This window comes from Xenopus laevis, chromosome 6L (genome assembly GCF_017654675.1).
Source record: "Xenopus laevis strain J_2021 chromosome 6L, Xenopus_laevis_v10.1, whole genome shotgun sequence".
Lineage (NCBI taxonomy): Eukaryota > Metazoa > Chordata > Amphibia > Anura > Pipidae > Xenopus > Xenopus laevis.
The window spans coordinates 17,812,299-17,825,599 of record NC_054381.1 but is presented as its reverse complement, the minus strand read 5'-3'; the positions used below and the strand labels follow the sequence as shown (position 1 = coordinate 17,825,599).

General features: G+C 42.9%; 1 protein-coding gene across 4 annotated transcripts in view; it reads left to right on the top strand.

Annotated features, from left to right (window-relative positions):
• Positions 1–4,147: 4,147 nt before the first annotated feature.
• LOC108718748 (disco-interacting protein 2 homolog C) overlaps positions 4,148–13,301 on the top strand; it is a 278,249-nt gene continuing 269,095 nt past the window's right edge. For 2 of the 4 annotated variants that reach the window (XM_041565809.1, XM_041565806.1), the window contains exon 1: positions 4,148–4,529. In XM_041565809.1, the coding sequence (XP_041421743.1) occupies positions 4,442–4,529 (88 nt within the window). In that variant the 5' untranslated portion in view covers positions 4,148–4,441. The remainder of the gene's footprint in view (positions 4,530–13,301) is intronic. The other 2 variants (XM_041565808.1, XM_041565807.1) reach the window with 1 other exon arrangement.

Here is a 13,301-nt window from a genome sequence, read left to right as displayed (position 1 = left end):
CCTACTATACCTGCTATCCCACAGTCACACTCCCTTCCCAGAGACTATTATCCACTGTTACTATAGACACCATCTCTCCCTACTATACCTGCTACCCCCACAGCCCAAGTGTCAAATGATCAGATCAGGTAGATATTGCCCACCTCAAGGTCTGGAGAACGGGGAAAAGTCTGTCCATTTGGGGACCTCACCAAACTAGCAGATCTTTAATAATAATAACCATGGGGTATTACCACCACTACTACTACAGTCACTGTCTGCACTATTGAATAGTGAATAAATGATGTTACTGATCCCTTGTATATTAAATTAGGAATCCAGTGATAAGGAATGGAGTATGTGATCCTTTAGTAGCCTACAGAGGCAACAGCAACCCAAATATTTCCTTAGGGCCTTGAGAAAACAATGTGTATGTCTGGTGACAAAATAAAGGAGATTAAATCTGACACTTCCACTTGTTCACCATTCTTGTGGCTGACATTGGTCACACGGCTAGACAGACACTCACTTGGGCCTGGTACCAATGGAGCTCCACATATGTACGTGAAAGGGGTCGCCTGGATTAGGGTTATGGTTTCCAGATCAGCAAAGCAGAAGTAGCAGGAATCAATATAGTGTAAATATAATAAATCCTCAGCCCAGTCACATTATAGTATAATTATCAGAAGTTGTTATTTTAGGGCAGTGGTTCCCAAACTGTGATTGCTGCTTCTCTATAGGAGCTCAAAGCCTTGAATGGAGGGGCAGCCTGAAGTACAATTGGGACATATTTGGGTAGAACCCCCTTTTCTGTTCAGATACTCCTAAAGCTCAATTAGAGCAAGATGTTGGCTGAATGCTTATTCACTGCCCTAAATTTTACAACTATGGCTGGTACAGCAATGTGTTCATATGGCAGGGGATTCTGGGAGTTGTAGTCTAACTACAGTTACAGGCCCTCCAGCTGAGCATTTCTGATTCATGTGATTGGTTGTGAACTCCTTCTGTGTAGATTTTGGGGTGCTATATTTGTCTGTGATGAAAGAGTTGGGGCTGCATCAGCAATTTCTTTGAGGACACACCATTAAGTTATGAGATCTGAGGCAACTGGGAAACCGTACATTGTGCTGACGCTATTCTATGGTATGAGCAAGTGACAGCTCGGTGACAGTATTGGGGTGCACTTGAATGACATCCATTCATGTTTGAGGGAGCACCATTAAGGCACCTGCTGTGACCACTTAGTGGCACTATTAATGCTTTATCTCTGCAACAGGGATATTTGGGTTTAGTGGAAAACATACAGCACAATGCACCAGAATTGCAGGCCATTATTGGGGCAAACCATCCAGTTGGGTTTTGCTTTATCTCAGATGTTTAATACGTTTAGAAACAGCAGCTGAGAGTATTTAGGGGTGCTCTAAGCAGGTTGGCCTGCACTAAATGAGCTTGGGGTTGATATTACCATATCATCCCAAAACCACAGGACACATATAAAGCATATCTGCAACATGGCAATGGGCACAGCCCTAGTAACCACTTATTATTATTATTATTATTTTCCAATCATTATATGATCTGATAAGTACATTATTTTAATACAAGAACAAGTGGGGGCCTTTTGAATGCCTTTCATTAGGATACAGTGACCCCATGGGTGCTGCAGGAAGGCATGCTAGACATTCTGTTGCCACCTCAATGCTTTAATCCAGATGCTAATTAGTAAACATTTTGCAGGCACAATGTATGGCTACATAGACAAATACAAGAGGTCCTCTTCACTCAAACCATTATCAATATAATAAGGACATTTTGTGCCTTAGAGCAGAAACACAAGCTCAGATTCAGGGAGATTTAGTTGATAAATCGCCTCTTCTTCGGGGCGACTAATATCATCGAACTGCCTCCCACCGTCTAGAATGTAAATCGCCGGCGCGATGGCACTTGGAGCACTTCATTTTCAGAAGTCGCCCGAAGTTTCCTCGTGAAGATTAATATTCTAGCCAGTTTGGGGAAATTAGTCGCCCCGAAGAAGAGGAGATTTGACGCTGGGCGAAACTACCACAGAAATTCACCAGGGAAAAATTTGTTGGTGTCAAAATATTTTGGACGTGCGTCCGAAAAGCCACTCACGTCAAAATAGCTGCGCGTCAACACTATTCGGACGTCTATTGACTTTAACGCCGCAGTCAAAATTTACATGGGCGTTCATTTTAGAGTTTCACTAATTTTTTTAAAATTTTCCGCTGTCTTGCGAATTTCACAGGAAATTCTCTAATTTTTCGGCAAAGCAAAACAGGAGAAACTTCGCCCATCACTATTGTCCATCTATTGCAATATATTTAAGATGGCCAACTACATCAAAGTCATCCCTGGTATGGCCAGTCCTACACTCAACTTGCATCTGATTCAATGTATGGCTACCCATAAATCAGTGTAGTCTGCAGCATGCATCTACATTAGCAGTTTAGTCATTCAGAATAGGAAGGGGTGATAGCCTGAGCTTAGATAGTGTGGGGGGCCCATCAGATATCGGTACTTTAAAAAAAGTTTTGGGGTTCATCAGAATGGCATGCACTGAGGCCCCCCCAGATTTTGATGGTGCTACAGGGAGATGTGCTGGAGTAGTTTTGGGGGTTCATCATCAGATCGGTATACACTAAAGGTAGCTTTTATATTTTTGGGGTGTTACAGAATGCGTCCCACTTCTAGGGGTACTAGATGACAGACAGTGCCCTGCAGGGTTGCCAGGTTGCTGGTTTTCCAGCCAAATCGGGCTACTAATTTAAAGCCCAGGCGGGTTTTGAAAGTACAAACTAGCCAAGGTATGGCTTTAGGCTACTTTTTGGGCCTTTGGCTGGTTTGTACTTTGGAAACCAGACAAAGTTTTTTTTTTGCCCTAATGTGCCAAGCCTACATCTCCCAGTGCACGTTGGGTAATATAGTTTTCGTTTTACAATTTCCCAGCTGCCAAGTTTAATGTAAGACTACAATACCCAGCATGCAATGGGACTGACTTGTGTAGAAGTCGGGAGTTACCGCAATTTGAGCTCTGTACCCCAATCTCCCATACCCCTTAAGCATTTTTGCATTTTCTCAGTTTCAGACAATTTTGGGGCAAAAATCTGCTGGCCACCAAAATGTCTAGAGGTTGAGCTGTTTTACCAATATTTAATGAAATTTAATATGTATTAGGGCCTTATGGGCCCCTCTATACCTCCTGGGCCCCCCTCGGCATTTGCACATTTTTTACATATATTTATTTGTTTTTTTAGACTTTTTTTTTCACTGCACATATTGTGCTATTTTTGAGCTACTTTTGAAGTGCCTCTTGGCTAGTTTTGGGCTGGTTTTGAAAATTAGACCTGGCAACCCTGGTAGCCTGGGCTTGTTTGGGGCGGTCATTAGATGTGAATACACTTACTGCAGCTTCTGTAGTTTATAGGGGTAGCAGGATCACATGCACGCGAAGGTTTTAGTTTGAGGTTTCATCATCAGAGCAGCCTCTTTCTGTCTCCTGACAACTTCCTTGACTACTTGGTGGTCAGACTGGTGGGGAAATGACCAGCAGGTGGCGCTGTTGTTACAAAATCCATTCCTATTAACAGCACATGTATCCCTTAATATCTCGGAATAAAAACAAAACAACTAATGAATGTAAATGACAAAAGTGCTTAGAATAACCCCATTATCAGTTTTACATTCACTGGTTGTAAAGGTTTACATATCCTTTAAGCATTTTCCTATTCAAATGTCTAGAAGTTGACTTGTTTTACCAATATTTATTGAAATTGTAGATGTATTAGGGCCTTATGTAATTACGCCCCTGGTGACGGGCAAATCTGTCCCATTTGGCTTTGTGGAAAAAATTGCGAAACAGTGAAAAATTTAAAAAGGCGGATTTTATTTTTTATTTTTTACTTTTTTTCACTGCACAGATTGGGCTATTTTTGGGCTACTTTTGAAGCGTCTCTTGGCTAGTTTTGGGCTGGTTTTGAAAATTAGGACCTGGCAACTCTGGGGTGTAGCAGTAATTTGTGCACTGACCCCCCCACGTTTCTAGGGCATTTGAGGGTCCATCACAACCCCAGGTCAAGCACAACTACACGCATTCAAATGGTTTTGGGGCGCAGCACCCCAACAATATCAGAGCCAGTGCAGAAGGGGTTAAAGCGAGGAGCCGCAGTACTGCCCCTTTAATGTGCGAGTGGGGCCCCTCCCAGTGGTTTGAGCCAGAGCTCAGAGGAGTGAGAGGAGGCAGCGCTCGCACACAATGGTCTGCCCCAGTGCTCCCTGCTAATCCCGCTGCCAATACTGAGCTCTCAGCGGCCGGAGGAGAAGGAAGGGGCAGTGCGGGCGCGGGGAGGAACAATCGCTGCAGCCCCCGATGTCTCACTGAGTCGCGGCGCATCTGTCACACACACAGGGGACAATACAGACGCACCGCCCGATCCAGCGGAGAATGGCGGATCCTCGCAGCCTGGACAGCGTATCCCTGCCGCTGGAGGTGAGAGCCAGACTGGCCGAGCTGGAGCTGGAATTATCCGAAGGTAAAATCGCTGCGACTCATTGTCTGACGCTGCTGCCTGGGGAGGAGGCGCTGCTGCTGCTGTCAGGGATAGGGGACATTACACACACACACTGCGGGATTTGTCACATACACTCCTGCTGTCATTATGTTGGGAGCTGCAGTTCAGCCACAGTCCAGGGGCCACAGGTTATTCGCCCTCCCCGCTGCCTATTCCTGACAATGTTACCGCAGACTCGCTGTATCCTGCAGCAGCAGCTCCTCCTGTCACTGGCCACCGAACCCTTTGCTTTCCAGCACATGTCACACACAGCCTGACTTTCTTTATAATCCCTGGGGGGCATTGACATGGGCAAATCTTGCTAATCCCTGGGGGGTGGGCAGGATGGGGTTAACGGTTTGCCTGTGAGGAACAGGTTGTCCTATGTGACAGTTGATCTCCCTCTGCTGTCAGCCAGGCCTGCAGCCCCTGCACATACCCAACTGTCATGAGCCTGGCTGGCAGTGAAAGTGTTAAAGCTTTGTGCAGCGCTTCTGTCAGCAATATATATATGTGGAGTTCAGTGATGTGCAGTATATATATAAATGTGTGTGTGTGCAGTATATAAATATGTGTGTGCAGTTCAGTGATGTGCAGTATATATATATATGTGTGTGTGTGCAGTATATAAATATGTGTGTGTGCAGTTCAGTGGATGTGCAGTGTATATGTATATATATATATATATATATATATATATATATATATATATATATATATATATATATATATAAGTGCATTATGTAAAGTGCCTGGCCCTTGGTACAGAGAGAGAGAGAGGGAGCCGCTCGCCTCTGCATCTGGGTTGCGCTTCTGCAAAACGGCGCTGTCCGTCTGTCCTGATGTGGATTGTTCTCAAACACACGGAGAAAATGCCATGACATTAACCCTGTCCTTCCCTGGCAGTACTGAGTCAGGCTTCTGTCTCATTGTGAATGTCTGCTGGCTATCATACTATATTTATATATATATATACACGTGTGTGTGTGTGTCTTTGTGTGGGGAGGGACATCGTCAGCCTTTTTATTCTGAGGGCACAAAGGGTTAATGTGGTGCATTCTGTCCTGCGCTGGATACAGACAGATTGCCGCTTTTGGGCAAAGGAGACGTTGCTTATGGATGAGGAGGTTCATTTTGACTTCCAGCTTTGGCTGTAGGGGCATGCTGGGAAATGTAGTATAAATAAGCCCCACCCTATCCAGATGTGCTCATCACCCTCCCTCTCTTTTTATACCCAGTCCAGTAAGCGGAATATTAGTGAGATTGCCCCCCCCCGGCACTAACACCTCTCCATAAACACAGGGGGCACTTCATTCATTACATCATTAATCCTGAATGTCACACGTTGGTGTCTTAATTGTCGGGAGTACACGATTTCAGCCTTTTCCTACAGAGAACCCTTAGATTTCTAGTGCAGTTTTCCTTTTTGTAAACGCTGGGTCCCTAAATATTGCCAGACTACATCTCCCAGCATGCTCTCTTACAGGCACTGGGCTAAACCCATGCTGGGATCAGTAGGCTTCCATAGTATAGGAGATGATTATTAATTAATAATTATTAGCTGTACTGGCTGCATATTAACCTTTTCAACCAATCAACAATTAGCTTGGATTTGGCGTATGTAGGTGTAATATTGGAAGCAAGAATCTGATTGGTTGCCAGGGTCACTGTCCAGTTGCGTCTGCCTTATCCTATAATAATGGCCTAGTCCCGTTGGAATCCAAAAATACTGTGCGAGAAGAATCTGTGGATAACTCTGAATCTGGAGGTGGCAGTTGCCAATGGTGGCAGTTGCGACTCCAGAACAAAGCGATTAACTGGGTCAGTGTGTGTGTGTGAGCTGAGAGGATTGTGCACGTCTCTCTGGTGTGTTCCTGTGTCAGACACTTTCACAAGTCAGTGCAAAGCCATATGTGTGATGTGTGTGTCACCTGCAGACTGCAGTGAAAGGAAAGTGACGCGCTCCAGACAAATAAGGGCCCCGGGCGTTCTCTCTTACACACGTTTGTATCTTCCTGCTGACAAAGAGGTTGACTAGGGCCCCTTTATTTTGGGTGTCCGACCTGCAGCTGTTACTGACTACAACCCCCAGAATCCCCTCCGACTGCTGGAATTGTGTTTGTAACTTAATGTATAGTGTGTGTAGTTAAGACACAATTGTGTTTGTAACTGAATGTATAGTGTGTGTAGTTATACACAATTGTGTTTGTAACTGAATGTATAGTGTGTGTAGTAATACAATATTGTGTTTGTAACTGAATGTATAGTGTGTGTAGTTAGACACAATTGTGTTTGTAACTGAATGTATAGTGTGTGTAGTTAGACACAATTGTGTTTGTAACTGAATGTATAGTGTGTGTAGTTAGACACAATTGTGTTTGTAACTGTATGTATAGTGTGTGTAGTTATACAATATTGTGTTTGTAACTGAATGTATAGTGTGTGTAGTTAGACACAATTGTGTTTGTAACTGAATGTATAGTGTGTGTAGTTAGACACAATTGTGTTTGTAACTGAATGTATAGTGTGTGTAGTTAGACACAATTGTGTTTGTAACTGAATGTATAGTGTGTGTAGTTATACAATATTGTGTTTGTAACTGAATGTATAGTGTGTGTAGTTAGACACAATTGTGTTTGTAACTGAATGTATAGTGTGTGTAGTTATACAATATTGTGTTTGTAACTGAATGTATAGTGTGTGTAGTTAGACACAATTGTGTTTGTAACTGAATGTATAGTGTGTGTAGTTAAGACACAATTGTGTTTGTAACTGAATGTATAGTGTGTGTAGTTATACAATATTGTGTTTGTAACTGAATGTATAGTGTGTGTAGTTAGACACAATTGTGTTTGTAACTGAATGTATAGTGTGTGTGTAGTTAAGACACAATTGTGTTTGTAACTGTATGTATAGTGTGTGTAGTTATACAATATTGTGTTTGTAACTGAATGTATAGTGTGTGTAGTTAAAACACAATTGTGTTTGTAACTGAATGTATAGTGTGTGTAGTTAAGACACAATTGTGTTTGTAACTGAATGTATAGTGTGTGTAGTTATACAATATTGTGTTTGTAACTGAATGTATAGTGTGTGTAGTTAAGACACAATTGTGTTTGTAACTGAATGTATAGTGTGTGTAGTTAAGACACAATTGTGTTTGTAACTGAATGTATAGTGTGTGTAGTTAAAACACAATTGTGTTTGTAACTGAATGTATAGTGTGTGTAGTTAGACACAATTGTGTTTGTAACAGAATGTATAGTGTGTGTAGTTATACAATATTGTGTTTGTAACTGAATGTATAGTGTGTGTAGTTAGACACAATTGTGTTTGTAACTGAATGTATAGTGTGTGTAGTTAAGACACAATTGTGTTTGTAACTGAATGTATAGTGTGTGTAGTTATACAATATTGTGTTTGTAACTGAATGTATAGTGTGTGTAGTTAGACACAATTGTGTTTGTAACTGAATGTATAGTGTGTGTAGTTAGACACAATTGTGTTTGTAACTGAATGTATAGTGTGTGTAGTTAGACACAATTGTGTTTGTAACTGAATGTATAGTGTGTGTAGTTATACAATATTGTGTTTGTAACTGAATGTATAGTGTGTGTAGTTAGACACAATTGTGTTTGTACCTGAATGTATAGTGTGTGTAGTTAAGACACAATTGTGTTTGTACCTGAATGTATAGTGTGTGTAGTTATACAATATTGTGTTTGTAACTGAATGTATAGTGTGTGTAGTTATACAATATTGTGTTTGTAACTGAATGTATAGTGTGTGTAGTTATACAATATTGTGTTTGTAACTGAATGTATAGTGTGTGTAGTTATACAATATTGTGTTTGTAACTGAATGTATAGTGTGTGTAGTTATACAATATTGTGTTTGTACCTGAATGTATAGTGTGTGTAGTTATACAATATTGTGTTTGTACCTGAATGTATAGTGTGTGTAGTTAGACACAATTGTGTTTGTACCTGAATGTATAGTGTGTGTAGTTATACAATATTGTGTTTGTAACTGAATGTATAGTGTGTGTAGTTAGACACAATTGTATTTGTAACTGAATGTATAGTGTGTGTAGTTAGCACAATTGTGTTTGTAACTGAATGTATAGTGTGTGTAGTTATACAATATTGTGTTTGTAACTGAATGTATAGTGTGTGTAGTTAGACACAATTGTGTTTGTAACTGAATGTATAGTGTGTGTAGTTATACAATATTGTGTTTGTAACTGAATGTATAGTGTGTGTAGTTAGACACAATTGTGTTTGTAACTGAATGTATAGTGTGTGTAGTTATGCAAAATTGTGTTTGTAACTGAATGTATAGTGTGTGTAGTTATACAATATTGTGTTTGTACCTGAATGTATAGTGTGTGTAGTTAGACACAATTGTGTTTGTAACTGAATGTATAGTGTGTGTAGTTATACAATATTGTGTTTGTAACTGAATGTATAGTGTGTGTAGTTATACAATATTGTGTTTGTAACTGAATGTATAGTGTGTGTAGTTAGACACAATTGTGTTTGTACCTGAATGTATAGTGTGTGTAGGAAGCACAGATGCTGTTGGGTAAGGGTTAGTGTGTCCAGTTAAGCAATATGCTGGCTCTATTGGACTACAACTCCCATAATTCTTTGCCAGACAGTGGCTCTTTGGGAATGCTGTGAGATGTAATGTAGAAGTGCTGGAGAGCTGTAGCTTTTGTTATATAGTGTGTCTGCCCCTCACTGTATATTGAGCCTCTGGCCCCTTTGCACATCTGATCTCCATTCAGCCGGGGCCTCCCTGACAAATCTTAGGGTTCACAAGAAGTTCAGGAGCTGCCGGGTCCCTCTTAAATCCCAGCACAGATCTGCCTTGATCTTTCCCCAGGCCCGTGAGATTGGGCTTCTAGGCTTGCACTCACCACTGTGGCCCCTTATTGGCTGCTCTGCCCAAAGCCTTTCTTATTTACACTACACAAAGTCTGCTGCCAGCCCTGGGGAACAGGCTCCTTACACCCACGTGTAGCCTCCCCTATATATAGTGTTACAGTGTATCAGCCCAATGTATTGTGTGTGTCAGCCCAGTGTACTGTATGTGTGTGTATCAGCCCAGTGTACTGTATGTGTGTGTATCAGCCCAGTGTACTGTATGTGTATCAGCCCAGTGTACTGTATGTGTGTGTATCAGCCCAATGTATTGTGTGTGTCAGCCCAGTGTACTGTATGTGTGTGTATCAGCCCAGTGTACTGTATGTGTGTGTATCAGCCCAGTGTACTGTATGTGTGTGTATCAGCCCAGTGTACTGTATGTGTATCAGCCCAGTGTACTGTATGTGTGTGTATCAGCCCAGTGTACTGTATGTGTGTGTGTATCAGCCCAGTGTACTGTATGTGTGTGTGTATCAGCCCAGTGTACTGTATGTGTGTGTATCAGCCCAGTGTACTGTATGTGTGTGTATCAGCCCAGTGTACTGTATGTGTATCAGACCAGTGTACTGTATGTGTGTGTATCAGCCCAGTGTACTGTATGTGTATCAGACCAGTGTACTGTATGTGTGTGTATCAGCCCAGTGTACTGTATGTGTGTGTATCAGCCCAGTGTACTGTGTGTGTATCAGCCCAGTGTACTGTATGTGTGTGTATCAGCCCAGTGTACTGTATGTATGTGTATCAGCCCAGTGTACTGTATGTGTATCAGACCAGTGTACTGTATGTGTGTGTATCAGCCCAGTGTACTGTATGTGTGTGTATCAGCCCAGTGTACTGTATGTGTGTGTATCAGCCCAGTGTACTGTATGTGTATCAGACCAGTGTACTGTATGTGTGTGTATCAGCCCAGTGTACTGTATGTATGTGTATCAGCCCAGTGTACTGTATGTGTGTGTATCAGCCCAGTGTACTGTATGTGTGTGTATCAGCCCAGTGTACTGTATGTGTGTGTATCAGCCCAGTGTACTGTATGTGTATCAGACCAGTGTACTGTATGTGTGTGTATCAGCCCAGTGTACTGTATGTGTGTGTATCAGCCCAGTGTACTGTATGTGTATCAGCCCAGTGTACTGTATGTGTGTGTATCAGCCCAGTGTACTGTATGTGTGTGTATCAGCCCAGTGTACTGTATGTGTGTATCAGCCCAGTGTACTGTATGTGTGTGTATCAGCCCAGTGTACTGTATGTGTGTGTATCAGCCCAGTGTACTGTATGTGTATCAGACCAGTGTGTGTGTGAGGGGTTCTGCAGTACAGAGAGCTAAGAGGCCCATTGGAATGGAAAGGAGACTCCTCCTGTGCTGGTTGCTGCACCTCCCTCCCTCCCTGGGTTAGTATGTTAGGATTAGGGAAGCTTTAGTGGATCATCATCTGTCACTACCATGCTCTGGGCCCCTTGTTCCCCTTGTACAGTCCTGTGCAGCGGGGCCCTCATCATCATCATCATCCAGTACCGGCAAATTCTGTTCCCTGTTCAACATTCACACCACACTTAGGGGGTCTGAGGCAGAGATATTAGTCCTTGTATAGGAGCCCCCTCCATTAATAGCTCCCAAAATATATATCCCTCTGACCAGGAATCAGCCTCCAGTCATTTAGATCTTTCTTCCCCTTTAGTAACGGTTTCTCCCAGTGCCTCCTGCCAAACAACTAAATGCCGCCTGCCAGATCAGTCGGCAGCAGGGAGGGGCCTGATTTGTTGACATTGTTTTCTTTATTTAACACTTTGCAACGGAACGGAGCTGGGATTGTTACAGCCGGCCTATAGTGGGGCCTAGTAACCTTTATCAACCAATCAGCAGTTAGCATTACCTGGGCACCTGGAAGGAAACATCTAATGGATTGGTGTTGGTTCCCAGAACTGGGTAGATTTTGCCTCCTTTGGTGCAGTTGATTGTGTATCAGGGATATCATTGCGTATGAATCATTGCCGTGTGTCTTATAATAATGCTGGACGGTTACGGTGCTGGACTATTGATTGCTGGGCTGTCCATTAGTAAATATGTTCATTCTGGCAGCAAGGGAAATAACCCCTTTTAACTCCATCACGCATAGTGACTTGCTCTGTGAGATGGCGAGCGTAATTCCACGCTTCTCCCTTTGAGGCGAATGTTTGGGGTGCAGGGGAACGGGTACTTAAAGGGTAACGCCACCTAAAAACAGGTTTTTGCTTATGAAAGAAAATGTCACTCTAAGCAGCTTTTATTAAAGGGATACTGTCATGGGAGAATTTTTTTTTTCAAAACACATCAGTTAATAGTTCTGCTCCAGTAGACTTCTACACTAAAAAACATGTTTCAAAAAAGCAAACAGATTTATTTATATTTAATTTATATTAAATGGGGCTAGACATATTGTCAGTTTCCCAGCTGCCTCCAGTCTGATAAACTTCAGTCACTCTTTACTGCTGTGCTTTACTGCTGTACTGCAAGTTGGATTGATATCCTTTAGGTCAGAGACACACACTGTTATTTCTGGTGATTAGTCACCCAGCGACAAATCGTTTCTTCTTCGGGCGACTAATCTCCCCGAACTGCCTTCCCGCCGGCTAGAATGTAAATCGCCGGCGGGATGGCACTTGGATCGATTTGGCTTTCTGAAGTCGCCCGAAGTTTCCTCGTGAGGCAATTTCGGAAAGTGAAAATGTACAGAGGGCCATCCCGCTGGCGATTTACACTCTAGCTGGCAGGAAGACAGTTCAGGGAGATTAGTCGCCGAAGAAGAAGCGATTTGTCAACTAATCTCCTGAAATAGCAGCGTGTGTCTCTGCCTTTAATGTGTCTGACTGTTATATTCGATGCACTACTGGTTCTGATCACTGAAACCATATAGCAGAAGCCAGAACTGACATATAACTATCAAAAACCCACTGACACACCCTGACCTCTCAAATTGTGGCGCACACTGCTTGGTCACAGGGATCGACACCCTTAGAAAATGAACCGTAAGTCATAACATGTAACTAGGTGGCACTATTATTATGCAAAAAAAGGCTTTGGGTGCAGTTGCCCTTTAAATTTTGAAAAGGCTATAGCCACATTTGTGCTTCTATAGGGAAATATAATCAGACAAAGTTCTTCCTCTCTCTCCCAGCAGTGTTGTCACACTTTATGGCTAAAATTCTTGCTATCTTTATAACAGAGCATTTGGTCACAGCAGTCACATGTCCTCTCTGAAACCCCTTGTTTACACCAGCGCAGAACGAAGAGCAATTAACATGATTAAAGAGCATGTAAAACCCTCAAAAATAAAATTGTGCCTAATGGAAGAAAAGCAATTTTCCAATGTACTGTTCACTCATTAAGACATTTCAGTGGTTTAACTAGCAGTGGGATAGAGATCGGAAAGCTTAGCAAGGCAAAGGAAAAGGCTCACAGCACTTGCGGTGCTAGTTCCCCTTGAATTTCTTGTTTGTGCCTTTTCAGACCCTGCCATCCCCTTGAAAGTCCTTGTTGTACAGCATCTCTGCCAGTGAGACAGGCTGTGCCCAGAGAACGTGGACAAAATCTAAACAACATTCTCTGTTTGTACCCAGGTGCCGCTGTGATCAGGGCGAGGGCACTGGCTGTAAGGGATCAGGAAGTGGGCACTGACTGGAGGGGATCAGGGCGAGGGCACATCTGGAGGGGGTCAGGGGAGGACAGGGGCTAGAGGGGGTCAGGTGGAGGGCATTTTGTGAAGAAGGCACTGGCTGGAGGGGCTCGGGCAAGGGCACTGGTTTCGAGGGGGTTGGGGCGAGGGCACTTTCTGGGGGGGGTCAGGGCGGG